Source organism: Lithobates pipiens, unplaced genomic scaffold (assembly GCF_037356315.1).
Source record: "Lithobates pipiens isolate NorthernLeopardFrog02 unplaced genomic scaffold, aLitPip1_a1.2 Scaffold_27, whole genome shotgun sequence".
NCBI classification, from domain to species: Eukaryota; Metazoa; Chordata; class Amphibia; order Anura; family Ranidae; genus Lithobates; species Lithobates pipiens.
In genome coordinates, this window is record NW_027507788.1 from 110,525,792 (window position 1) to 110,553,114 (window position 27,323).

Genomic DNA, 27,323 nt, shown 5'->3' on the forward strand with positions numbered 1-27,323 from the left:
ATGCTCTGCAACACCCGCCAATATCCTGCAATGCTCTGCAACGCAATACTCTGCAACGCCATACTCTGAGTTACCCAGCCATAGTCGGTGATACCCTGCAATACCCAGCCATAGACACCCACCCCACCTCCCGCCGCCCTCCGGTGCTTCTACAGACTCGCCAATACGATCAAATCCAGAATCTTTTTTTTTTTTTTCAGGCTTCCCAGCTTAGAGATGAGATGCGGGGTCTTATTGACCCCATATCTCACTGTAAAGAGGACCTGTCATGCCATATTCCTATTACAAGGGATGTTTACATTCCTTGTAATAGGAATAAAAGTAATTAAAAAATTTATTTTTGGGGAACAAAATGTCAAACTAAAATAAATAAAGTAAAATGAACAATAACATATTTTTTTTTTTTAAAGCGCCCCTGTCCCCATGTGCTCGCATGCAGAAGCGAACGCATATGTAAGTCCCGCCCACATATGAAAACGGTGTTCAAACCACACATGTGAGGTATCGCTGCGAACGTTAGAGCGAGAGCAATAATTCTAGCCCTAGACCTCCTCTGTAACTCAAAACATATAACCAGTAAAAAAAAATTAAATCGTCGCCTATGGGGATTTGTAAGTAGCGACGTTTGGCACCATTCCACGAGCCTGTGCAATTTTGAAGAGTGACATGTTAGGTATCTATTTACTCGGTGTAACTTCATCTTTCACATTATGCAAAAATTGGGCTAACTACTGTGTTTTTTTTAAGCACAAAACAGTTTTTTTTCCAAAAAAAAGCATTCGAAAAATTGCTGCGCAAATACCGTGCGAGATAAAAAGTTGCAACGACCACCATTGTATTCTCCAGGGTGTTTGCTAAAAAAACATATATAATGTTTTGGGATTCAATGTAATTTTCTAGCAAATAAATGATGATTTTTACATGTAGGAGAGAAATGTCAGAATTGTCCTGGGTGCTCCAGAACGCCTGATGGCGCTCCATGCATGTTGGGCCTCTGTATGTGGCCACACTGTGTAAAAGTCTCACACATGTGGTATCGCCGTACTCGGGAGTAATAGCAGAATGTGTTTTGGGGTGTAATTTGTGGTATGCATATGCTGTGTGAGAAATAAACTGATAATATGACAATTTTGTGAAAAAAAAAAAAAAAAAAGTAAAAAAAATCTTGATTTTGCAAAGAATTGTGGGAAAAAATGACAACTTCAAAAAACTCATCATGCCTCTTACTAAATAACTTGGAATGTCTTCTTTCCAAAAAGGGGTCATTTGGGGGATATTTGTACTTTTCTGGCATGTTAGGGTCTCAAGAATTGAAATAGGCCGTCAGTACTTCAGGTGTGATCAATTTTCAGATATTGGCACCATAGCTTGTGGACTCTATAACTTCACAAAGACCAAATAATATCCACCAATTTGTACTTATTTTTACCAAAGATATGTAGTGGTATAAATTTTGGCCAAAATTTATGAAGAAAAAATGACTAATCTGCTAAATTTTATAACAGAAACGAAGAAAAATTCATTTTTTTACAGAATTTTCTGTATTTTTTCTTTTATAGCACAAAAAATAAAAAACCCAGCGGTGATTAAATACCACCAAAAGAAAGCTCCATTTGTGTGAAAAAAAGGACAAAAATTTCATAAGGGTACAGTGTTGCATGACTGAGTAATTGTCATTCAAAATGTGAGAGCACCGAAAGCTGAAAATTGGTCTGGTTATTAAGGGTGTTTAAGTGCCCAGTGGTCAAGTGGTTAATAATGACTGAACAAAGGTTAAACGGAGTAAAATAATTTAACGCTAAGCATACATATAAACACGCACAAATGCAGAAACATGCATACGAAAAAAATACCAAATGGAAGTTACTTGCATAGGCAAGAATTGCTTCTTTAAACACATTTCCAAAATATGCATTAAAATAAATACATAGCAGAATATTGATATGGGATCCTACCAGAATACTTGGCAATATTATCCAAAAGTAAGGGATATTTAGTGAGCCTCTGCATCTCGGTAGGGATAATGTCCTTTAGCTGTAATCGTCGGCACAGAGGATTACTCTCGGCATCCTGCAAGTACACATTTATCATAGTTAACGAGACTGATTACATGCACCATCAATTTATTTCAAACATCATTACAAACTACTTCTGTGAGAAAGCGCACAGCAAGAACTCATGTTACTGCAGTTACACTTCATGAGCAGCATATCACTCATGCTACTGAGGATACACAGGTCATGTAATCTCACATCTATTATGGCAGAGCCATATATTAGGTGGCTTACGTGTACTAATTTAATGCCATGTTGAATTAATTTCCCCTATAGCAGTCTTCCACCTTCAAAGCACCCTCCACCACACATGCTGCTGATCGTGGGTGTCCAGCCTCAGAACCCCATTAACAAAAAACTAAGAAAACCAGGCAGGTCCATACGATAGCCTTTGGAGCTGCTTCAGAGATCAACCGTACAAGAGGGCCACATAAACAGGAGCATATTCAGTGTTTTGTTTTTTCTACATGCACTATGTTAACATCAGCATGATGGGGTAGGGGGATTGGAACAAACACGTGCCCTAAAGTGAAGTTGTGCAACCACATATCACTTCACAACCAGTGTTATTTGTTTCCAGCTTTTTTTATATACTTGTTTATTCACATTAAAAACAGAGAAAGTGTGTTGAGAAGAAATTTGCTCTCTCAACCAACCTAATATAGGCTGTATCCAGAGAGCATGGATTTAAACAACAGGGTAGGGTGCAATGAAAGCAATCCAAAAAGTCAGAAATTCTAATGACCTGAACAAACATTGAAAATTTAGAGTCTTTCTTCTGCCGTGACTTTATCATCTCCAAGGCAAAGGGCTGATTACTACAAAACGTGGCGACTGCTTGCTTCAACCTTTCTTCCTCTGGTCCGCAGAACTGTAGACACAAAGACACTTTTGTAAGAACTTTTCTCATGGTACAGGCATGCATAAAAATGAGAAGACGTGGAGGGTGGTACAGAAGAAACGGCTTACCCAGCTTAGAACATCATCTCCAATCTGTTCAATGACAGAGGTCCCGTAACGCTTTTTGACTGCTTTCATCTGCTCTTTAAGCCCCACTGAAAGAGAAGAGAAGGAACATCATTGCGCATAGGGTGGCTTCAAACAGGAGACGGTCATCAGTTTTGTCACAGGCATGAGTGGACTAGCTTAGTCTAAAATGCAAAACCTAATACTTTTAAGTCCTAAAGCATGCAATTTCATACAAATATTTGGGAAATGTTTTAACAGCCAAAGATTTTTAATTATGTGCCTCTATTTCTGTTATCCAGGCATTCCTGCAAGACAACACAGCTATGCAAGGTCCCCTGTCTCCACTGCTGTGCTTGAATTAGCTTGGTTAAAAACACCTCCACCTTGTTGATCAGTAGTGAAAGAGCAGAAGCACTCTGATGAAGCCATCACTCTACTCTCTCCTCCTGTTAACATGTTCCCTGGCCTCAAATGTACAATCATCTGAAGGTAGCGGCATATAACCTATTATCTTTGACCTCCTGCCCTGTGTTCTGTACTTTGTCCATTTCTAGCATTGCCCTCTCTTCCCCTAAGCGCTACTGCGGAGGAGATTACATTGGGTCAATTATAAAAATCCAGATACTTACCTGACCTACTTTTAAAAAATAAATAAAAAAAAAGGAATTTTGACCGGTACAGTATATTGTATAACTTGGAGTACAGTGCAGGACACAGGGCAGGAAGTCAAAGACCATAGGTTATATGCCGCTACCTTTAGATGATTGGGCACTGGCAAAAGCTTTGCTGGGACTGCAAACAGTGCACCCTCATGTAATCCCACCCACTTCATGAGACTCCAGACTGTAGCAAACAAGGTACAACAGACCAGTATCTTGTACTGTACTCCAAGATAGGGAATTTAATGGTTATTCAAAATTCCCATTATCTTAACAGTAAAATCAGTCATTATATGCAGTAAAATAGGATTTTTTGTACTCATCGTAAAATCCTTTTCTCTGTAATTCACCGACCGACACAGCTCCTCTCTGTAACTAAATGGGTTGTATAGCCTGCCATTAGGAGAAACTAGGCAAAATTGTTACACAATACACAGGGGGGCGGGCCCCGTGCTAGCAACCTTTCCCACTGCTCCTAGCAGCTTCAGTACGTCAACAAGCAGAATAACATAGAAAAAAGGAGGGGTGGGTGCTGTGTCGGTCGGTAAATTACAGAGAAAAGGATTTTAAGGGGAGTACAAAAAATCCTATTTTCTCTTATATTCACCGACCGACACAGCTCCTTTCTAACTAAATGGGACGTCCCCAAGTAGTGCCAAACGAGGGGTGGGAAAAACAGCATAAAAACTTCATCCACCATGGCAAGTGGGAACTAGGGAAACTAAACCCACAAAAAACAGCAGTATGTGTAAAAACACCACTATATAACCGGGTATCCTCAACAGGAGTGATCCCCAAGACCGCAACATTGTGGAAGTAATGCAACAGTGCATTACCAAAACAGTACTGCGTCTTTTTAGAAAAACCAGGAAAAAATTCAATTGCAACTACACGGCAGCCTGCAAAACTTTGCAGGCCAAAACAAGCATCAGCCGATGCACTGACGTCTACATTGTAGAACTTGGTAAATGTATGGACAGACGACCAGGTCGCAGCCTTACACACCTGAGCGACAGACGTTTGGTGTTGGAAGGCCCAAGACGTTCCGATTGCTATTGTAGAGTGGGCCATGACTGGAAAGGGAGGCACCTGCCCCTTCAAGGCATAGGCTTGGACTACAATCTGTCTGATCCACCTGGAAATGGTGGCCGAAGAGACCGCCATGCCCTTCTTAGGACCAGCCACCGAAACAAACAGTGAGTCCGAAAGGAAGCTGTGGCAGACAAGTACACCTTAAGAGCCCTAACCACATCCAGAGCGTGAAGGGCTACCTCCTTGGCGTGCTTCGGCTTAGGACACAATGATGGCAATACAATGTCCTCATTGATATGAAAGGCCGAAACCACCTTCGGTAGAAAGGATGCAACACCACCTTATCCCTGTGGATGACCAGATAAGGCGACTTGCAGGACAAGGCCGCCAGTTCCGAAACCCTCCTGGCCGATGTGATGGCCACTAGAAAGACCACCTTCTGTGAAGGGGTCAGCAAAGGAATCTCCCTGATATTCTCAAACGGTGGCTTCTGAAGTGCCGACAACACCAGAAAGATTTCCACACCCTCAGCATTGTTGGAATCATCAAGTCCGATAGACCCCGGTTCCTCAATACCTGGCTTTCAATAGCCAGGCCATTAAAGCCAGTGCTGGTAAAGCAGGGTGAAGGTTTGGACCTTGAGATAGGAGGTCCTCTCTCAACGGCAGTCGCCAGGGAGCGTCTGCCACCAGGCGCACCAGATCTGTGTACCAGGCCCGCTGAGGCCAATCTGGGGCAATCAGGAGTACTGGAATCCCCTCGGCTTCCATTCTACGAAGCAGACATGGCAACAGTTTCAGCGGAGGAAAGGCGTAGATCAGCCAGTACTGATCCCACGGAGCCACCAGCGCGTCTGCCCAGGGATCTCTTGTCCTGGACACGAATCTCAGCACCTTCCGATTGAGCCGGGAGGCCAATAGATCCACATCTGGTGTGCCCCATTTCAGGCACAGCAGCCTGAATATCACCGGATGCAATGCCCATTCTCCTGGGTCCAGCATCTGACGATTCAGATAGTCCGCCTGCCAATTCTCCACCCCCGGGATGTAAATGGCCGACAGGGCCGGAACGTGTCGCTCTGCCCACCGAAGTATGTGAGTGACCTCATGAGCAGCGGCTGAGCTTCTTGTTCCCCCTTGGTGATTTATGTACGCCACACCCGTGGCGTTGTCTGACTGTATTCTGGTCGGACGCCCTTGAAGACACGTCGACCACGTGTGGAGGCACAGCCTGATCGCTCTCAATTCGAGCAGATTGATCGGCAACTTGTATTTTTCCATAGACCAGAGGCCCTGAGCCGACTGAATCCCCATCACTCCACCCCAGCCAGACAGACTGGCGTCTATAGTGACCACCATCCATTTCAGAGGAAGGAACGATTTTCCGGACTGAATCTCCGGGGACCTCAACCACCAGATCAGGGATTCCCTGACTGGCTGGCTCACCTAGATCTGCCGATCAAGGGACAACGGAGATTTGTCCCATTTTGGCCTGTGGGAGTAGTGTACTCTTACCACTCGTGCCATTTTTAATAACGTCATCCAACGAGGCTCCAAAGAGCCGTTCACCAAGGAAGGGAAGATCCGTCAGGGCTTTCTTGGACGCCTGGTCAGTAGACCAGCATTTCAGCCAAATGAGGCGCCTCAGCACCACAGCTGACACTGAGGCCCTGGATAGCAGGGGGAGAGTATCCAGGGCCGCGTCACAAACGTACTTAAGGCCATGCACTAGTTGGTCTGCTAGTTTCACGCAGACAGGGGAGGCATTCTGCTCTCCCAGTTCGCGGTGCAAAAGTTTTGCAGACTCAGTCAGTGTCTGCGACACCAGTGAGGATGCCAGTACAGGTCGCACGGCAGACCCCACAACCGTAAACAAGGAACGAGCCACTGCTTCGGCCTTCCTGTCTGTGGGATCCTGGAATGCAGGAGTCCCCTCAACCGGGATCGTGGTTACTTTATTTAACCTAGATACTGGGGGGTCCATGACTGGAGGAGCCGACCACTTTTTGAGAAGGCTTTCCTCAAAGCTGTAACCCACCGCCAAATTTTTGGGGACCAAAAAGGTCCGTTGTGGGCGACCCCATTCCCTATAGATGAATTTGTCAAAATAAGTCAAATACGGGAACACCTTAGGTGAACGTGCTGGCTTGCGGGACCCAAATGGGACCGGTACATCAGCAGAGGAATCCGCTGGCTCCTGAATCTTCAGGGTATCATGCACAGCTGTGATAAGTGTTCCAACAAGCGCCTTGTCACGCCCAGACCCGGACGTGGAATCACCCTCACTATCCGAACGGTCCTGGTCAGCCATGTCTGATAGGTCAGAGCAGGGCCCGAGTCTGCATCAGAGCTCTCCCCAGAGGACAGGGGTGCAGGGGCCTCTTGCGTGCACCTTTCCTGCCACGTGCCGCCTCTATCTTAGCAACATAGGAGTCAAGGACCGCTGTCAGGGTGTCCATGCGCACCACGCTAACTGCAGGTGACCCGGTTGCTATAGCCTGGATTTCGGGGGAAGAAACACCAGTTTCTGAAGCCATGCTGACCCTAGCCTGTCTGCCACCTGCAAGGGGATTTAGGACAGTGAAGGTCCCACCCTCCTGCTGCCACCGCATGGGGGGGGGGGGGGGGGGGGTACTTCGCGCTAGACTCACCCCCCTGGGTCGTTCTGCAATAGCCACAGCAGTGCCTGTAGTCCCTAGGAGGTTACCAGTTGCAGAGAGGAGGAAACTGTCAGCAGCAGCAGCTCCCACCAGAGGTGCAACGATCTGCAGAGCAGCTTCAGCGTTCAGCAAAGAGCCATTCAGCATCCTGCACACACACACAGTGGATACAGGAAGCAGCGAGAGAAAGCACATGTAATGCTGCCAGAAGTGGCCAGCGGTGAAAAAAGCGCTCAGGCTTCAAGAAAATGGCCGCCAATGTAATCAATAGGAATCCTAAATAAAATGGCTGCTGAAGCTCACAGGGGAATTTATAGCTCTTCCAAATCCAAGATGGCCCCCGGAACGGCGCCACGCGGTGACAGAGCAAAAAAAATAAAAACATGCTGCCTGCTAACAGTCAGAACAACCTTCATAGACATGTTTTGGGACCCCCAGACCTGGACCAGGACCAACGGCAGCCGCACAGACCCCCACAGGTGAGAAACAGCAACACACACACCGCCCGCAGCACATGCAGCCACCCCCCTCAGAGGGGGGAAGGAGGGGTGATAGGGACTTGGGAGAGAGGATAGGGAGGTGAGGTGGCACCCGAATCGACCCCCCAGGGAATGCCCAGCTGCTCACCCCATCGAAGCAGGGAAAGCCGTACTTACCAGTTCTGAAGATCTGGGAGACATTCCTTCAAAGACCCACTCCTGCGCAGTTACAGGGTGGCTGCTGGCCTCGGTATACTGTGATCCAGACATCAGTAGCCCGGTCATATGTATACCCCGGAGCATTGAAGCTCACCGACCACCTCTGGAGCCGAGGCATGTCGTCGCCTGCCGAGCCTTAGCTACGGCCTGCTCACGCTCGATGGCCGGACTGGGGAGACTACAAGGATATCATTAACCAGCCTATCACCCAGCTGGTAGTTGATAAAAGATCACAGGATCTTTCATCTTGCGCAAAAAGCAGCAAACCTGCAGCAAAAATATGGACCAAGAGGCCTGCAGGGTTTCCTAGGTCATTCTCCTTGCTAGGCAAAATAAAAACTGAAGTTGCTAGGAGCAGTGGGAAGGGTTGATAGCACGGGGCCTGCCCCCCTGGGGCAGGATTAAAGTTCTGTGTATTGTGTAACAATTTTGCCTAGTTTCTCCTAATGGCAGGCTATACAACCCATTTAGTTACAGAGAGGAGCTGTGTCGGTCAGTGAATATAAGAGAAAGCATGATGGTTATACTCACTATGGAAACTAAGGGGCAAATATATATGTATAAAAAGGCTGTTTGAGTCATCTCTGACCCTTCCTGTCTACCATAGTCCCCAGTCCATCTCCTGATAGTACAGAGCCTTGGGGCACTCTGCACATGCAAAGTCACACGACTGCTATATAGTGCTGATAAGAAAAGGTATTTATCAGTTTATATTTACTAAAATATCTGCATTTACATGTTCTGGGTACTGTGGGAGACCAGATATAGTGAATGCAGGGTCCTGGGTTTAGTAACGCTTTAATTGTAAAGGATATGCTTCTGCCATTTTCTGTGTAAATGGCTGGTGGAAGCGCATCAGCGGTAAAGTGCCGCTTTACCATAGTTTCAGCGGTGCTATTCGGCTGCTAGCTGGGCGGTTTTAATCCCCGCTAGTGGCCGAAAATGAGGGAATAAAGCCGCCAGCAAAGCGCAGCTGATCCATTGTTTTCAATGGGCAGGGGAGCTTTAGAAGTGGTGTACACACCGCTCCTAAATTTGTATTCTTTGTTGGAAAATTACTTAGAACTCCCAAACATATATTTTATTTTAGTAAAGACCCTAAAGCAGGGGCCTTAAACTGGTGGCCCTCCAGCTGTTGTGAAAGTCCCATCATGCCTCTGCCCGAGGGAGTCATGTTTGTAACTGTCATCTTTGCAATGCCTCATAGGGCTTGTAGTTTTGCAACAGCTGAAAGGCTGCCAGTTTGAGTCCCCTGCCTTAGAGAATAAAACGGCGGTCTTTGCAATATTTTATGTCACACTGTATTTGTGCAGCGGTCTTTCATACACAATTTTTTTGGAAAAAAATAAATTTTCATGAATTTAAAAAAAATAAAAAAACAAACAGTAAAGTTAGCCCAATTTTTTAGTATAATGTGAAAAAATTATGTTATGCCGATTAAATAGATACCCATATGTCATGCTTCAAAATTGCCCATGCTCGTAGAATGGTGACAAACAATAGCACTTAAAAATCTCCATAGGCGACGCTTTAAAAAAAGTTTTACACGTTAACCATTTAGAGTTATAGAATAGGTCTAGTTGTAGAATTATTGCTCCCACTCTATCTCGGCGATACCTCACATGTGTGGTTTAAACACAGTTTATATGTGGGTGTGACTTGCGTATGCGTTTTGCTTCAGCACGCAAGCTCAAAGGGACAGGACGCAATTTTTTATTTTTTTATTTTACACTGTCCCTTTATAAAAAAAAAAAAAAAAAAAAAAAAAGAAATTTTGATCCCTTTTATTCCAATTACAATCAATGTAAACATCCTTTGTGATAGAAATAAGCATGACAGGTCCTCTTTATTGTGAGATCTGGGGTAAAAAAAAAAAAAAAAGTAATTTTACATTTACCAAAAAAAGTGACGTCAGGTGTCGTTCCCACTCCCCCAAGGGAATAAAGTGGAGTGGGGCCCATCTTGCCCTCACTCGACTTCCTGCCCATCGCTCCATGGGATTGAACCATTTCCGTCTTTACCGAGCACTGCGATAACCCGCCAAAATGAGAATCATGTTTTTTTGCTTAGAATAAAAAGATCATGATTCTTGCAACGTAAATGTTTCACATTATACAAAAACAATTGGGCTAACCGTTTAAAAAAAAAAAATGTATTAAAGTAACTTGTTTCCAAAAAAAATGCATTTGAAAGACCGCTGCGCAAATACAGTGCAACAGAAAATATTGCAACAACCACCATTTTATTCTCTAGGATGTCTACTAAAAAATATATAAAAATGTTTGGGGGTTCCAAGTAATTTTCTTTTTCCAATAAGGTTTTATTTGTTTAATCAAACAAGTTATCAAGTTAACATGTAATATTGTACAGGAATATGGAGAATACACAGTATGTTAAGTAATACAGGTAACTGGCCAAGGTACTAGTAATGTGCCAAAGCGCCCATATAAAAACTCTATTATCTAGTATAAAATTTCCGGATGTCAAAGCAATACAACAAGTAGCTCCGTTTTATTATATCCATTATCTTGCAGCAATTTATAGAATTTTTGTGATCGTTATAAGTATGATCTTTGGACGTGAGGGTATCTTACGTGGGTGGGAACCTGTTTCTTGTGCAGTGTTATCTGTCGGTGCCTAGCTTGACTATCTAGGTTGTCCTGTAAACTCTGGGGTGTTCTCAAGGTGTTGTAGAAGCATAGGGTATGATGTGTATAGTTAATGGAGACCTGTTTTGATCGTTAGTTGTGGGAAGATGGGGGGGCGGTCGAAAAGAGGGCGGGGGGGGTAAAAGAGAATGATGTGAGTGTCATTGACTAAAAGGTTGACCGTCGCCTGCTTCCCTCCACCTGGGGTGCCCCCCCCCCCCCCCCCCCGAGATGTTCATCGCACTTTATTCCGCTGTGGGGGGAGGACAATATTTGAGACTTGAGAATGTTGGATTTAGTATTACGAGTCATTATGGTAGAGCGTAGAGGTTCCAATTTCTTGGTGCAGGTGTGTTAGTGTTCAACTCTGTTGGGTCGGGAAATTTAAAAGGGAGTATTCAGCCGTGGTCTGGTAACGTTTCCTCTAAGTAATTTTCTAGCAACAAGAAAAAAATGATTTTAACTTGAAACCAACAAATGTCAGAAAAAGGTTTAGTGTTTAAGTGGTTAAACTTGCATCACTTACACAGAAGACTATTCCATTGACAAACTGTTACAATGTTTAGACTTAAGTTCAACTAATAAAGAATGTTCTGATTCTTGGCAGACTGCCCTGTTTTTTTCTTTCCTTGTTGCTGTTGCTTCATTAGAGCAGAGAGAATTCTTTGCATAGACAGAATCGTGAAAACACTTTAGTCAAGATCGCAACGGGAAAAAAATTGCGACAGCGATTCTTGACGATTAATCGTGCAGCTCTACCCGAAGGTAGTAGCATAAGACTTCACATATACTATATATACACTGGCAAGAAAAAGTATGTGAATCCCTTGGCGTTAACTAGCTTTCTGCAGGAATTTGCCATAAAATTTGATCTGATCAAGTCACAATAGGCTAACACAACGTGTTAAAGCTCACACACAAACCATTCTAATTTCTCATGTCTTTAGTGAACACATTACACATTCAGTGCTGGAGGTAAAAGTAAGTGAAGCCATAGACTAAATTACTTCAACACAAGCTAAATATGGTCAGTAGTTTGCACACCTGAAGTCTAATTAAATGAGTTTGGAGGTGTGGTTTAGAACTATGTTGATAAAAAGACACTCAAACATTTTAGGATTTCTGTTCATAAGAGGCATCAGCTGATGTGAACCATGTTTCACAAATAGGAGAGCTGAAGACATACAATCAAGAGTAGTTGATTTGCATAAGCCTGGAAAAGGATATAAAGCAATCCCAAAGTGTTTATGCATCCATCAGTCAACAGTAAAGCTGGATATAAAACTATACAATTTTCTTTAGATTTTTTTTTTCCTTTAGGCTGGGTTCACACCATTGCAATTTGGATGCAGGTTCCCTGCATCCAATTCGCAATAGCAGGAGATTTTGACCGTCTCTCTATGGAGCCGGTTCATATATCTCCGCAGCGGATCTGGTGTGATTTACAAAAATATGCTGTGCTTGTTTTGGTCCGTTTCAGGTCCGAATTCAGCCAAAAATTTGTGCTGAAATCGGACCTGAAACTGTGGACCAGGACACACCGGACCCCTGTTGTGAACCGCATGCAGCTCATATGTGAACCCAGCCTTAGATTTACCAAAACCATATAAGGCAACCCTAAACACTTTCAACTATGTAGTGCAAGGGCCTGTCTGCATACAAATTGAAAGTAAATTTAGAGGAAATCAAGCAAAAATGTGTATAATGTCTATCCAGCTTTAGACTATTGTCTATAAATCGGAATATATAAATCGGAAGACCATTGTCTATAAATAGAAGAAGGGAGAAACCCCCTAGCACTGGGACTTTATATGTACTACAATATCAACACTATTAGAGAAATATAAAAAAAAAAATTATTATATAAAAGGAGAAAAAATATATATACATAATTACAATGACAAAAAAACAAAAACACAAATAGTCAAGGATGTATAGTAAATATACAGACAATAGCAGATTGGTATATTGGAATAAGCCAAACCCAACGACGTTTCAGAGATGAGGTGTATTCTCCTTCATCAGGGTTTTTTTTTCAGGTAATACCATGTCTGAAAAATTTGAATATAGAGCAATCAGCCAATAAATCATAGCTTAGACTGTTGTACTGCCATGAAATAGTACAAAACATATACTTACATCCTACTCACTAAGTAAATTTTGAGCATCCAAAACAATTTTTAAAATAAATGCGGAAGAGACATCATAACGCAGGGCCCAACACAGATCCCGTCCGACCATATATGAATATTTTATTTTTATTTTAAAAATTGTTTTGGATGCTCAAAATGTACTCACTCAGTGATTAGGAAGTAAGTATATGTTTTGTACTATTTCATGGCATTACAACAGTCTAAGCTATGATTTATTGGCTGATTGCTCTATATTCAAAATTTTCAGACATGGTATTACCTGAAAAAAAACCCTGATGAAGGAGAATACAACTCATCTCTGAAACGTCGTTGGGTTTGGGTTATTCCAATATACCAATCTGCTATTGTCTGTATATTTACTATGCATCCTTGACTATTTTGGTGTTTTTTTGTCATTGTAATTATGTATATATTTTTTTCTCCTTATATAATAAAAAATATTTTTATATTTCTCTAATAGTGTTGATATGGTAGTACCTATCAAGTCCCAGTGCTAGAGGGTTTCTCCATTCTTATATTTTTTGGGGATGTGGTACACCTTTACAGCAGATTTATTCAGATAGCTCTTTCTCATTGTCTATAAATAGAGAAAATTTAATACTGTGACTACTCTTCCTCGAAGTGGGCACCTAGCTAATATGACTCCCAAGGCACAACTAGAATCCTCAATTAGGTAAAGAAGAACCCACAAGTAACAGCAAAAGGCTTGTAGACATCACTGAAACTGGCAAAAATCCCTGTTCATGAGTCTACCATACACAAGTCTTTCAGCAGGCTGGGTGTCAACGGCAGAACACTATGGAGGAAGACACTACTCTACAAAAAACACATTGTTGTGTTCCTGAAGTTTGCCAAGAACATCCTGGCAAACCGCAATGCTACTGGAAAAATGTTTTGTGGACTGATGGCGTATAAGTTGAATTGTTTAAAAAGAATATTCAGCATTATGTATGGCACAAAAGAGGGCACAGCTTACAAACATCAAAACATCATCCCAATGTTCAAGTATGGTAGAGGGAACATCATGATTTGGGCTTGCTTCACTGCCTCAGGGCCTATCATTGCTATCATTGAGGGGAAAATGAATTTTTCAAATTTACTAATACCCCCTAAAGGATGTTAGAGTGGCTGTCTGCCAGCTAAAGCTTAGAATTTGTGTGCTGCAGTAGGACAATGACCCTAAGCATCAAAGTAAATCCACCACAGACCGGCTTCAGAAATGGAAAATGTACCTTCTCAAGTGGCTCAGTGAGAGCCAACATTAACTCCATAGAGATGCTATGGAAAGACCTCAAAGAGCCATTCATACCAGACACCTTAAAATTTTTCTGAGCTTCTAATCCAGAGCTACAGAAAGTGCTTGCTTAAAGTCATTGCTGCCAAAGGAAGCTTGACCAGCTATTAACTTCAGGGGCTCGCTTACTTTTACTTTTTCCTTCAGCACAGTGAAAGTATAATGGGTGGGTACAAGAAAGACATCCAAATTTAGAATGGTTTGTGTGTCAGGTTAAGAAGAACATTAAGGTCGATTTACTAAAGGCAAATAGACTGTGCACTGCAAGTGCAGCTGCTCTAGATCTGAGGGGAAGCTCTGCTGATCTCCATCATCCAATCATGTGCAAGTAAAAATGCATTTTTTTTCATTTTTCTTGCACCCGGTTGGGTATTCTTTGCAAAGTGAAGCTATAACTCATTTACTAAGCTCTGGAGCAAGTTCACAGGTATTTTTTTTGGGTGGGGGCGTGAACAAACTGAAGAATTCTGAAAAAATACTTAAAAAAAAACAAAAAACACATCAATTGTAGTCTCACTGTGCCTATAAAATTCAGCCACTGTGCCCATTAAATTCAGCCACTGTGCCCATCAAATGCAGCCACTGTGCCCATCATATGCAGCCAGGCGTGTCCCCTGACTGTCACTTTACCCAACTCCCCCTGCAGCCAGTGCGTCGGCACTTACCGCTCGTGTGGCAAGGCTCGGCTCCTCTCCTTGAGTGATGGCGCTCTCCTCTTCTTCTGTAGTGGTAGAAAGCGGTGACTCCTGTGTCTGCTCGGCTCCTTAGGCTTCCTCCGATGTCTCCTCTTCCGTCAATGTGTTAGGCATCCAATAGGATCGCTTAATGCTTTGGCCAATCGGGAGACAGGTCTCACTGACCTGCCTCCTGATTGGCAGGGAGGAACGTTAATGTGAAAATAGCGGAAATTCATTCTCAATGTCACACAACAGCTATTAGAGCCTCTGGCTCTAATCACGTTTCAAAATACACACACCCCCGCCTATCCCCGCCATAGTATTTCATGTGTCCGGTATCCTGAAAGGGGCTGGGCACATGAATAGGGGGGGAGGCGTAGGTGTCGGGGGGGGCAGCACCCACAATGCATGGGCCACCACTGCAGTGCACATTATATTTGCCTTTAGTAAATCAACCCCATAGTGTTTGTCTACTTAGATGAGGACTTAGTTGTGTTGTGACTTAGATGAGGAACAGATCACATTTTATGGCCAATGACTCCAGAAAACCAGTTAATTCCAAGGGGTTCATATACCTTTTTTGCACATACAATGGTTTAGATGTATTTAGTTGTATGCTGTATTAGTTGATAGTATATATCTAAAAACATGAAATACTATAAAATGTCCTTAATCTGTGTTTAGTGAAGTTAGAATTATACATATTCATGAATCTCAGCATCAAATATCAAGTTCTGCAGAACTCACCATGAAGTTGTAGGATCTCCTCTAGGTTGGAAAACACACTTCTCGTTTCAGCTGGTGTTAATAGGTTTTCACGTTTTACTCGCTGGTGGAAGACCTGGTTAAGGACATTTAGTGTCCGCACATGTGCTGTCTCTGTATAGAACAGTTCTGTAAGGTGAAAGGGAAGGAAATATTATTTGCACTTTTAAACTTTCTTATGGAACACCATCAAGCATGTTCAAAATGGACACTGGCACCTAAGGCAGGCCCATACACAATTATGTTCTTTTGTTCACATCCTTGCTGGTGCATTCTGAAGACCGAAGCTTTATCAGACCACAGCAAAACACTATTAAAAAAAAAACCAATGTGAAAGCATACTCCTAAGTAATATCCTCTGTGTAAAATGCATCAAGGCACCTTGGGTATAAATGCTCTCATATGCAGTTTTGAATAAAGCTCTCTGAAATTGGCTGTATGCGGATTGTCCTTACATTTTTCAGTTTTCATTTGAATTTCCTGGTGTTCCCAGCGCTCACTGTCACACAGTCCCGCCTCCTGGCCCGACACCTTTGATAGATAGGACATCAGTCCAATTCCGGGACGTATGATGCCTATCAAAGGCGCCGGGCCAGGAGCCACAGGTCAGGCTGCATTGATGGGCACAGGTCACGCTGCATTGATTGGCACTGGTGGGGCAGCACTGATGAGCATTGATAAAGTTAATATTTATATTTGTAACTTAATTCTGCATGAAACATTTAAGTGTAATTTCATGAGATAATTTATGAGGGAGTGTTTAGGGGAGGGGCATGGTAGGGGTTGGGTGGAGCAACTGATGGCAATTAACCCTTAAGGCCTGGCTAGTAGCTCAGGACTTGAAATTTTGAGCCCTGATGTAGCACTTTACAGCAGAAATGAATCAATTTATATTAATTCATGTGTACCAAGGGAGTTCATAATCACGTGTCCCTCCCAACACCCGATACAGGTTTTTGGCCGGGTTCACACTGGTGAGACAAAGGCTCCGACATTGGGAGCTCATGTTGCATGACGTGTGAAAAGCAATGTTTCCCTATGGGAGCTGTCTTAACTGGTCTGATACAAGTCGGTCTGACTTTGAAAATGTTCCCCTGCACTACTTTGGTCCGACTTTGATCCTACTTCAGCCCATTGAATATCATTGAAGTCAGATCAAAGTCGGATCGCCACCTTGCCTGATCTGACTTTGGCATGCCACTTGGCGTGCTCTGATGATCTTGAGGGGGAACACCACGCCAAACTTTAAATAAAAAAACAGCATGCGTTTCCCCTCCAAGAGCATACCAGGCCCTTCGTTCTGATATGGATTTCAAGGGGAACCCCCTACGCCGGAAAAAATGGCGTGGGGGTCCCCCCTTAATCCATACCAGACCCTTATCCAAGCAGGCAGCCCGGCCAGTCAGCAAAGGGGCTGGGGGCGAGCGAGCGCCCCACCCCTGAACCATACCAGGCCACATGCCCTCAACATGGGGGGGGGGGGGGGTGCTTTGGGGCATCTTCTGCTCTTTTGCTAGCATTGGCCCGGTTTTCTTAGCCCTCTTCTTCCCTCTTCTCTTCTTCCAAAGTTAACACGACACTCTCTCCAGCTGTAATGCCACGTGCGCAACAACTCATAAGCAAGGAGCGTGGTCACCGGGTGATGTAATCCAGTGACCCCACTCCTTATGACGTCACCACCCCATCATGCCATGGGCGGTGGCGTCATAAGGGGCAGGGGCACGCCCCATGCCTATTTAAGTCGTTGCACACAACGCACACGGCATTACAGCGGGAGAGCGTGTTGTGCCAACATCGGTAGAAGACCAGAGGGAAGAAGATGACTGAGAAAACCGGGCCAATGCTAGCAAAAGAGCAGAAGATAGTGGAGGAGCCCGGCAGAAGATACCGGAGAGCTGGAGAAGAACCGGAGACTGGGAGAAGAGGCCGGAGAGAGCAGAGAAGTCAGAAGAGACCCCGGAGCTGCCTAATAAATTACTTTAAAAACCGGTCTAGTGTGTTTTTTTTATTGACACTTTTTTCCGCTCAGGTGAATAGGTAGGGGTACATTGTACCCCATACTCATTCACATAGGGTGGGGGGCTGGGGGCCCCTTTACTGAAGGGGGGTCCCATATTACGATAAGCCCCCCCACCTGCAGACCCTGGCAACCAACGGCCAGGGTTGTCAGGAAGAGGCCCTTGTCCTCATCAACATTGGGACAAGGTGCTTTGGGGCGGGGGGCCACATGTGGCCTGGTACGGTTCAGGAGAGGGGGCGCACACTCGTCCCCACCCCCTTTCCTGACCGGCTGGGCTGCGTGCTCGGATAAAGGGTCTGGTATAGATTTGGGGGGGGGGCATGCTGTTTTTTCAGCTTAGGGGTTCCCCTTAAAATCCATACTACCCTGAAGGACCTGGTATGCTCTTGGAGGGGGAGCCTATGCTTTTTTTATTTAAAATTTAGCGCGGTGTTCCCCTGTTCATTGAAGTCGGACGCGTCTTTGACTTCAAGTCACAGGTCAAAGTCTGGTCCAAAGAAGGACAAGTGTCAAGTCGCAGCAGTGTGAACCCGGCCTGAGGGTCCTCCACAGCCCAATTTAGCTATGATTAGAATCACCTGAATTACACTTAAATCCTGTGAAACAGTTGAGGTGAAAGCTGTAACAGCAGGAAGGCATAAATGAGGAAGTACTGGCCCCATGGTGTCACCAAAGCAATCACTGCAAATGCTTGAGGATCCATGGTCCTGTAGATGAACCAGTCCAGCTTTGCATTGAACTTGGATGCAAGATGATATGGGGTCCCCCACCAGAGAAACGGTTCCTCAAACACCTGAGGAAGTGTGAAGAGTCCACTCCCCTGGAGTAATGTTGATGGCTGCAAAAATATGCCTGTCAATTTTCCAAACCTGGATTGTGAATGGTGGACAATGTGGAAACTTCTGGCGAGTTCTGCCCAAGACAGGGTGAGATCCACCTCCTCCTGAGCAGCATGACTTCTGGCGACTCCTTGATTTACAGAACACAGGCAGAATTTAAGTTTTTTTTCCAGGTATTTACCAAAACATATTCAAGCTATAGTTATATAATGGATAGGGGCTGAAAGTGCACGCTTGGGTTTAATTTGAGGGTACATCCAAATTGGAGGAAGGGTTTAGGAATTACAGCTCTTAAGAATAGCCATCCTCCTTTTTCAAGTGACAAAAAGTAATTGGACAATATATTCAAAAGCGGTTTCATAGCCAGGTGTGGGCTACTCCAATATTTCTTTCATCATTTACAAAGGTAAATGGACTGGAGTCGATTCTAAAGCTGGCCATACATTATACAATTTTCTCATTCAATTTCCTTTAGTTTTACCTTCAACTATGTAATACAAGGGCCTGCCTGATTGCATACAAATTGAAAGGGTTTAGGTTTGACCTCATATTATATGGTTTTGGTACATCTAACAGAAATTTTTACAAGAAAATTGTATAATGTATGGCCAGTCTTACTGTGGTATTTGCATTTGGAATCTATTGCTGTGAACCTACATCGTGCGTTCAAAGGAGCTGTCCAAGCAAGTCAAGCGGGCTATTGCTAGGCTTCAAAAAAATTAACAAATCCATAAGACCCCTTTTACACTCGGCGCTTAAGAACTAAAAATAGCGCCTGAAAAAACACCTCCCGGGCCACCCCAATGTGAAAGCCCGAGTGCTTTCACACTGGGGCACTGCACTGGCAGGACTTTAAAAAAAAAAAGTCCTGCAATTAACATCTTTGGGATGGTGGAGGAGCGGTGTATACACTGCTCCTAAACTGCCCTTGCCCATTGATACGAATGGGCACTGCTGCCGAAGCGCCTGCAAAGGGCTTCGGTGCTACACGGGCACATTTAACCCCTTCAGCCGCTAGCACGGGTAAACAGCACCCCACTAGCGGCCACATAGTGCCGCTAAAACAGTGGAAAAGTGCAGCTAAAATTAGCGGCGCTTTACCGCCAATGCTGCCCATGGATCAGTGTGAAAGGGCTCTAAGAGATAGTAGCAACATTAGGAGTGGCCAAATCAACAGTTTGGTACATTCTGAGGAAAGGACAAAGCACTGGTGAGTTCAGCAACATAAAAAAGCCTGGACGTCTACAAAAGACAACAGTGGTGGATAACAGGATCCTCCCTATGGTAAAGAACTCATTCACAACATCCAGACAAAGTGAAGGACACTCTCCAGGAGGCGGGCATATCATTTTCAAAGTCTACAATCAAGAAAAGACTTCATGAGAGCAAATACAGAGGGTTCACTACAAGGTGTAAACCATTCATAAGCCTGAAGAATAGAATAGCCAGCTTAGCGCTTGCCAAAAAACATCTAAAAAACCCAGACCAGTACTGGAAAAGCATTCTTTGGACAGATGAAACAAGATTAATCTTTACCAGAATGACGGGAAGAAAAAGGTGTGAAGGCTTAGAACAGCCCATGATCCAAAGCACACAATGTCAACTGTAAAACAAGATGGAGGCAGTGTGATGGCATTGGCATGCATGGCTTCCAGTGGCACTGGGTCATTGGTGTGTACGATGTGACAGAAGACAAGCAGCTGGATGAATTCTGCAGTGTTTAGAACTTTACGGTCAGCCCAGATTCAGCCAAATGCAGCAAAGTTGAATGGACGGCGCTTCACGGTACAGATGGACAATGATCCAAAACACACTGCAGAAGCAACCCAGGAGCTTTTGAAGGAAAAGAAGTGGAATATTCTGCAATGGCTGAGTCAATCACCTGATCTCAACCCAACTCAACATTTCACTTGCTGAAAGAACAACTGAAGGCAGCTGCAGCTAGAGCCTGGCAAAGCATTAGAAAGGAGGAAACCCAGTCGTTGGTAATGTCCATGGGTCCCAGACTTCAGGCAGGCATTGCTAGTAAAGGATTCTCAACAAAAACTTTAAAAATTAACATTTTATTTATGATTATATTGATTTGTCCAATTACATTTGGGCCCCTGAAAATGGGGGGGGGGGGGGGGGGCTCTGTATAAAAATGGTTACAGTTCCTAAAATATGTTCTTGATATTTATGTTCAACCCCTTGAATTCAAGTGGTTGTGAAGCCATTCTAACCTGTTTGCACCATCAGCACTGCCTCCTATTGCAGTGGCCCCTCTGTGTGTAATTTATCAAAATAAATACTGCAAATAGCCAATTTCAGAGCCAAGATCACATGACCGGCTGGATCTCTGCTTTCCTCTTCTGAAAGATGCAGCGGGAAGAGCCGACGTCAATTGAGAGGGGAAGGGAGGAGGAGAGATCCAGCCGGTTGGTCATGTAATCGCAATCTCGGCTCTGAAATTAGGTATTTGCAGCATTTATTTTTGAAAATCATACACAGAGGGGGACACTGAAATAACAGGCAGCGCGGATGGTGCATACAAGTTAGTGTTATTCAAGCAGCAGGAGGGGGGGGCAGCACTGTCACAAGCTGACAGGTGGGGAGAGAGCACAGAGGAGAAAGATAGCAGGGCTGCGGATGATACACTGTGGTCAGTTTACATAGGAGAGGGCAGAAACTGGCATGATCAGCCAGGTTTTTTAGGTGTTAAAGGGGGCCAAATGATGCAGCACAATCACTGTGACATATAACATGCTTTAAAGGAACAGGATCGATTTTTATTTTTTTGGGCTAACAAACTCTTTAACCCTTTCATTGCCAGGACCTACAGAAGTGCCTGCAGGTGGTCAGGTCCGTACGGTGTACAGACCTCATTTCTCTCTCTCCTACAAGGCAGTCATCAGAAATTTCTGGGCCCCTTACACAGTTCTAGGCCTGTCAATGTAAAGAGACAGATCTCTGTGCTGTCAGGGGTGAGGAGAGCTATCTGTTGTTCATACCAAGTATGAACAAGCGGTCTCCTCACCCAGGCAGTCCCATCCCACCCACAGTTAGAATCACTCCCTAGGTAACACAGTTAACCTCTTGATCACCCCCTACTGTTAACTCCTTCCCTGCCAGTGACATTTACACAATAATCAGTGCATTTTTATAGCACTGATTGCTGTATAAGTGCCAATGGTCTCAAAAATGTATCAAAAGTGTCTTGTTCGCCATAATGTTGCAGTTCCGATAAAAATCGCAGATCATTGCCATTACTAGTAAAAAAAAAAAAGCCATATATCTATCCCCTATTTTGTAGACGCTATAACTTTTGCGCAAACCAATCAATATACGCTTATTGCGATTTTTATTATCAAAAATATGTAGAATACATATTGGCCAAACTGAGGAAAAAAAATTACTTAAAAAAATAAATAAAAATTGGGGATATTTATTATAGCAAAAAATATTGTGTTTTTTTAAAATTGTCAGTATATTTTTGTTTCTATCGCAAAAAAAAAACTGCAGAGATGATCAAATACTAAAAATAATAAGGAAGGAAATTTAGTTTGGATACAACATCGCATGACTGCACAATTGTCAGTTAAAGCGACGCAGTGTCGTATCGCAAAAAAATGGCATGGTCATTGAGCAGCCAAATCTTCCGGGGCTGAAGTGGTTAAAATTAGTTTGGTCAGAGAAGTGAGAAGTATCTCCTTCTACTGGAAACATTCTGGTCTTCCTCTGCCTTGTCCTCTACTGTTTCTTCCTCCTTTAAAAGGCATGGAGGAGGAGAGGAGAACATTTCCACTTGAAACCAAATCAATCCAAATAAGCAAGTATTCCTGGAAAGCAGCTGTTGTACCCTAGTGATAGCAGATGAGAATTCCTTCCTTGTCACAAAGGAACTGGAAGAGCATGGAGATAACGCATATGTGGAGTGAGTCAGAGCTGCACAGAAGAAACTGACCGCTAGACGATATATTGCACGGAGGGCTCCTACCTACTGGAAAAAGGTATTTGGGACCTCTTAACCCAAACATCCCCTCCTCTCTACAATTGATTGAGACAAGGCATGCTGTCACATGTATAGGGACTCTTGCTGGAATAATTGCCCAAGTCAGCTGCGAGGGCAAAGGGCCAATAAGCACCACTGTATCTGTTACCCCAAGAAAGTTCCCCTTAAATTTGCCAGTGCCCCCCACCCCTACAGGAAAAGTGGTGCAGTGTGGCCTCTCAATTTTCTTGCTACGACCTGCTCTGTTTAATGGTTATACACAGACAAGTCCAGATCCTGCTCTTTTTGGGTCCCTCTTTGGCACTCTTGGCCACTACCTCCTTTTGAGTGCCCCCACAGCACAATGAGTTGTCATTTTCATCAGGTTATAATTATATGAGTTGCATAAAAGCAAAGCTTGTAAATAGGGACAATAATACAATCAGAACTACAGACTTCTGTATCCAAGTAAGCCAATATATATCTATAGTCAACTTTTAACATATATAAGATGGGAAAAGGGTGGACATCACCTGACCTGACAACTTAAAGGGACCCATTCTTTTACTGTCTCCTGTATAGGCACTTGGCTTTGCTTCCCTATTGCTCCCTTCAGCCTTCAGGAGTAAAACAGCCACTTTGTCAGTATATCTGAGCAAATAACTCACTCCTTTTCCTTAGTGACAGCCCTGATGCTTCATAATTGGCCCAGCGCTGTCACCGCTGAAGTAATTCATAGTACTGCGCAAGCTCTGACAAGACAGTTTGGAGCTTAAAACGGGGCATTCCTTCCATGGAACCCTAGGGCCTAGGCCAGTGATGCGGACCCTTTTTGAGCCAGAGTGCCCAAACTGCAACACAAAACCAACTTATTTTTGGTATTTAGTGCCAAAACTGCAATTAAACTTAAAGGCAGCCGGTCACGTGAGCACCGAGCAGGACTACAAAAAAAAAAGAAAAAAAAAAAAAAAAAAAAGGTACACAGCGGCTTATTTAAAAAAAAAAAAAAAAAAAAAAAAAAAAAAAACACACACACTGGGACACGTCATTTAATGAAACAGAGGAGGTTGTAGAAATAAAATTCAGTGGCTTAACCACTTTAATGTAGAGTTCCACCCCCCCCCCCCCCATGAAAAAAAAATTAAAAGTCAGCAGCTACAAATACTGCAGCTGCTGACTTTTAATATTAGGACACTTATCCCATCCAGGGAACCTGTGATGTCCGCACCCCAGCTGATTTTTGAATCGGCTATCGGGTGCTGCCGCCAGCAGTTATGGTAAGGTAAACTGGCAGTGAAGCCTTTCGGCTTCACAGCCAGTCCCCTACTGCACATGGGCGAAGCACGCTGCGCTTTCACCTGGCCGGCAGCGGAGGGAGGCCAAACTTCCGAGGGACTTAGCCGTGGCACGGTCTCCTTAAGTGGGGGTGGGTACCTGTTAAAAATAGGTACCCTCCCCCTGAAAGGTACCGAATGTGACACTAGAGGGGGGAGGAAGCAGATAAGAGATTCAACTTTTGGGTGGAACTTCACTTTACAGCATGCATGTCAGACACCTTTACTGATCTTGCGGCAGCCGCCTGTTGGTGCTCTCTGCATACATTAGCAGCCATGGGGAGGGGGTTAGGTGTGGAGAAAATGGTATGATACCGGCAGTATAATGTGTCCACATTAAAAATCTCACTGGGCTCCGGCATCCAGGGTCTGTGCGACTCCCAACCCGGCAGCTCATTCCCACCCATCCTGGGCACATCATCACTTGCCTCTTCCTCTCATCCACGCCCACCCCAGACTTGTCACTGCTAGCCCCAGAGTGGTGTGGGAGTCGCTTCTCCTCATCCAAGCCCACCCCTGACTCGTCACTGCTAGCCCCAGAGAAGCGGGGGAGCTGCTTCCTCTCGTCCACGCCCACCCTGGACTCGTCACTGCTAGCCGGTTCCTTTTGTCCATGCCCACCCCGAACACATCACCGCTGGCCCAAGAAATACTTGTGGGAGATGTAGTTTGATGGGGAGTGCAGTGAGGAGACACAACTTGTATTCTGACGGAACACTAGTCAAGAGTGTGCTCTTCTTCCTGGCATGCCTACAGAGAGGGGTCTATGCGCCAGCTGTGGCACGCGTGCCAAAGGTTCGCCATCACTGGCCTAGGCCAATAGATTGGCACAGATGCAATGAAAGTGGAGTATACAGTGTGCTGCCGGGAAGGTGTTATGTTACCCTTTTATTTTGTCTTGAAAAGGAAAACTAATGAGCGATTTTAAACTTTAACAAGGTAAACCATAAACATTTGTATCTGTGAAAGTAGAAAACCATGAAACTACTATGTATGTTACACAATTTTAGGAGTTTTTATTGGTGACTGTCATATTGGGCTGTTTTCCTTTCACTTGCTGTCCTGGTAACTCTCCAGGTTTAAAGGTTGAAATTATTGAAGGAGGCTTTTACAGATAAACAATATGACAAAAATACATTAAATGATGAGGGTAACTTTAAAGTGATTAATTCTCGTTATACTTCCTCCTCTGTGCAGTTGGTTCTGCACATAGCAGCCTTGATACTCCTCTTCTGGGGACCCTCTTTGCTGCTCCTGGTCCCTCCCTCCTATTGAGTGCCCCCACAGCCAGCAGATTCCTATGGGGGCACTGCAGCCGAGTCACAGCTCACTGTGTCCATTCAGACATGGAGCCCAAACCCGGCCCTGCTCACTCTCTCCCCTGATTGACTGACTGACTGACTTTGCTTGACAATCAGGAGGAGTGTCCTGGATAGCCTAGACATTCGTGGACATCGCTGGAGAGATATGAGGCTCAGGTAAGTATTAGGGAGGCTGCTACACTGCTGAATTTTGTTGTGAACTGGGTTGAACGTGAAAGATTAAACTGGCAGGAGGCAGGTCAGCCGGCCGGACGGGCACCGGGCGATTTTGCACCCTGTTGACCCTCGGCGGTACGTCCTGGGCTCTGGTACTCATGGCGTTCATGATTCTGTACCAGGCTGCTCCATACATTGAGAAGCTGGAGAATCCGCTCAGTCACCCTCCTCCAGACATCAGAACGATGTGAAGACACATGAGTAGAGATTGGTAGAACATGCTTAGCTTTTCTTGCAAAAAGCATATTGCTGGGGAAGGCTTGAGTACCATACGGAGACCCAAATCAGGAAGAAAAGTAATAGAACTTTGTAGAGGTGTTTGGACACGATGGCTCCAACCCCTGTGCTGCAGTACACCAGGACTAGGGAAGAGCTTCGAGTTCAAGTCGAACTCATGTTCGACTTGAACATTGCCTGTTCGCCCTGTTCAGCGAGCAGTGAACAATTTGGGCTGTCCCTGGCAAATTCGAAAAGCCGGAACACCCTGTACAAGTCTATAGGAGAAATCTAAATTGCTAAATATGCAAGTTACTGTCCTAAAAAGTGTTTGGGGACGTTTTAAAAACAGCCGTTTTTTCAGGAGCAGTGATTTTAATAATGATTAAAGTGAAACAATAAAAGTGTAATATTCCTTTAAATTTCGTACCTGGGGGGTATGCATGTTCCCCGTGCTTAGAACTGTCCCTGCACAAAGTGTCATTTGTGCAGGAAAAAAAGTCTTTTAAAATCACTCCCAGCTATAATGAATTGTCGGCTCCGTAATACAGAGAACACTCAATGAGTGTTCTCTGTATTACAGGAGCCGACAATTCATTCATTGATAAAAAAAAAAAAGAAGCGTAGGGTTCCCCTAAATTCAATTACCAGGGCTGCAGGTTTTCGTTACATCAGAGGGGGGCGGGGTCACCCATACGTCATTGGGGAACCCCTGGCTTCCCTCACTAGCGTCAGAGGGGGCGGAGTCAGGTGACGGGTGGCCCTCCTAATATAAGAAACATCAGGCGCTGGGATCCCCGCAGTGTCTCCTCAGTGGAGACAGAAGATGGATGCATGGATGGATTGCGCTGGACTGAAAATCACCTGTCGCTGGATCAGATCAGCCATCGCTGGACCCCGGAGAGATGATCATCCGTCGCTGGATAGCAAGAGTGGATTACCACCGCTGGAATCTTTTTTTTATTTTTTTTTATTTTTAATAAAGGAATTTTTCAAAAGTGTGTTTGTCTTATTTAACCATTTTTTACACTTTCTTTGTGAAATGGTAGGGGTACTTTTGTACCCCCTTACCATTTCAAATGGGGGGGCCGGGATCCTTCCAGATTCCAATAAGCCCCCCGCCCACAGACCCCCACAACCACCGGCCAGGTTTGTGGGGATGAGGCCCTTGTCACAGACCCCCAAAGCATCCTCCCAATGTTGAGGGTATGTGGCCTGGTACGGTTCAGGAAGGGGGGGGCGCTCTCTTGTCCCCCCCTCTTTTCCTGCGGTCTGCCAGGTTGCGTGCTCGGATGAGGGGTCTGGTATGGATTTTTAGGGGGGCCCCCACGTCTTTTTTTTTTTTTATTTGATGCGGGGTTCCCCTTAATATCCATACCAGACCTGAAGGGCCTGGTAATTGAATTTAGGGGAACCCCACGCTTTTTAAAAAAAATTTTTTATTAATGAATGAATTGTCAGCTCCCATAATGCAGAGAACACTCATTGAGTGTTCTCTGTATTACGGAGCCGACAATTCATTATAGCTGCGAGTGATTTTAAAAGACTTTTTTTTTTCCTGCAAAAATTACACTTTGCAGGTACAGTTCTAATCACGGGAAACATGCGTCCCTTCACAGGCATACTATAGACACCCCCCAGGTCCGAAATTTAAAGGAATATTACACTTTTATTGTTTCACTTTAATCATTATTAAAATCATTGCTCCTGAAAAATCGGCCGTTTTTAAAACTTTTTTTTTGCATTGATCCATGTCCCCTGGGGCAGGACCCAGGTCCCCAAACACTTTTTAGGACAG

At 44.3% G+C, this 27,323-nt stretch overlaps 1 protein-coding gene across 5 annotated transcripts in view; it reads right to left on the reverse strand.

The window, feature by feature from the left end:
* The window catches only part of ARHGEF12 (Rho guanine nucleotide exchange factor 12), a 428,628-nt gene that overhangs the window by 76,618 nt on the left and 324,687 nt on the right, over nt 1-27,323 (reverse strand). For all 5 annotated transcript variants that reach the window (XM_077457372.1, XM_077457369.1, XM_077457370.1 and 2 more), the window contains 4 exons: nt 15,591-15,737; nt 3,024-3,109; nt 2,800-2,925; nt 1,956-2,070 (listed from right to left, as the gene is read on the reverse strand). In XM_077457372.1, the coding sequence (XP_077313498.1) occupies nt 1,956-2,070; nt 2,800-2,925; nt 3,024-3,109; nt 15,591-15,737 (474 nt within the window). The remainder of the gene's footprint in view (nt 1-1,955; nt 2,071-2,799; nt 2,926-3,023; nt 3,110-15,590; nt 15,738-27,323) is intronic.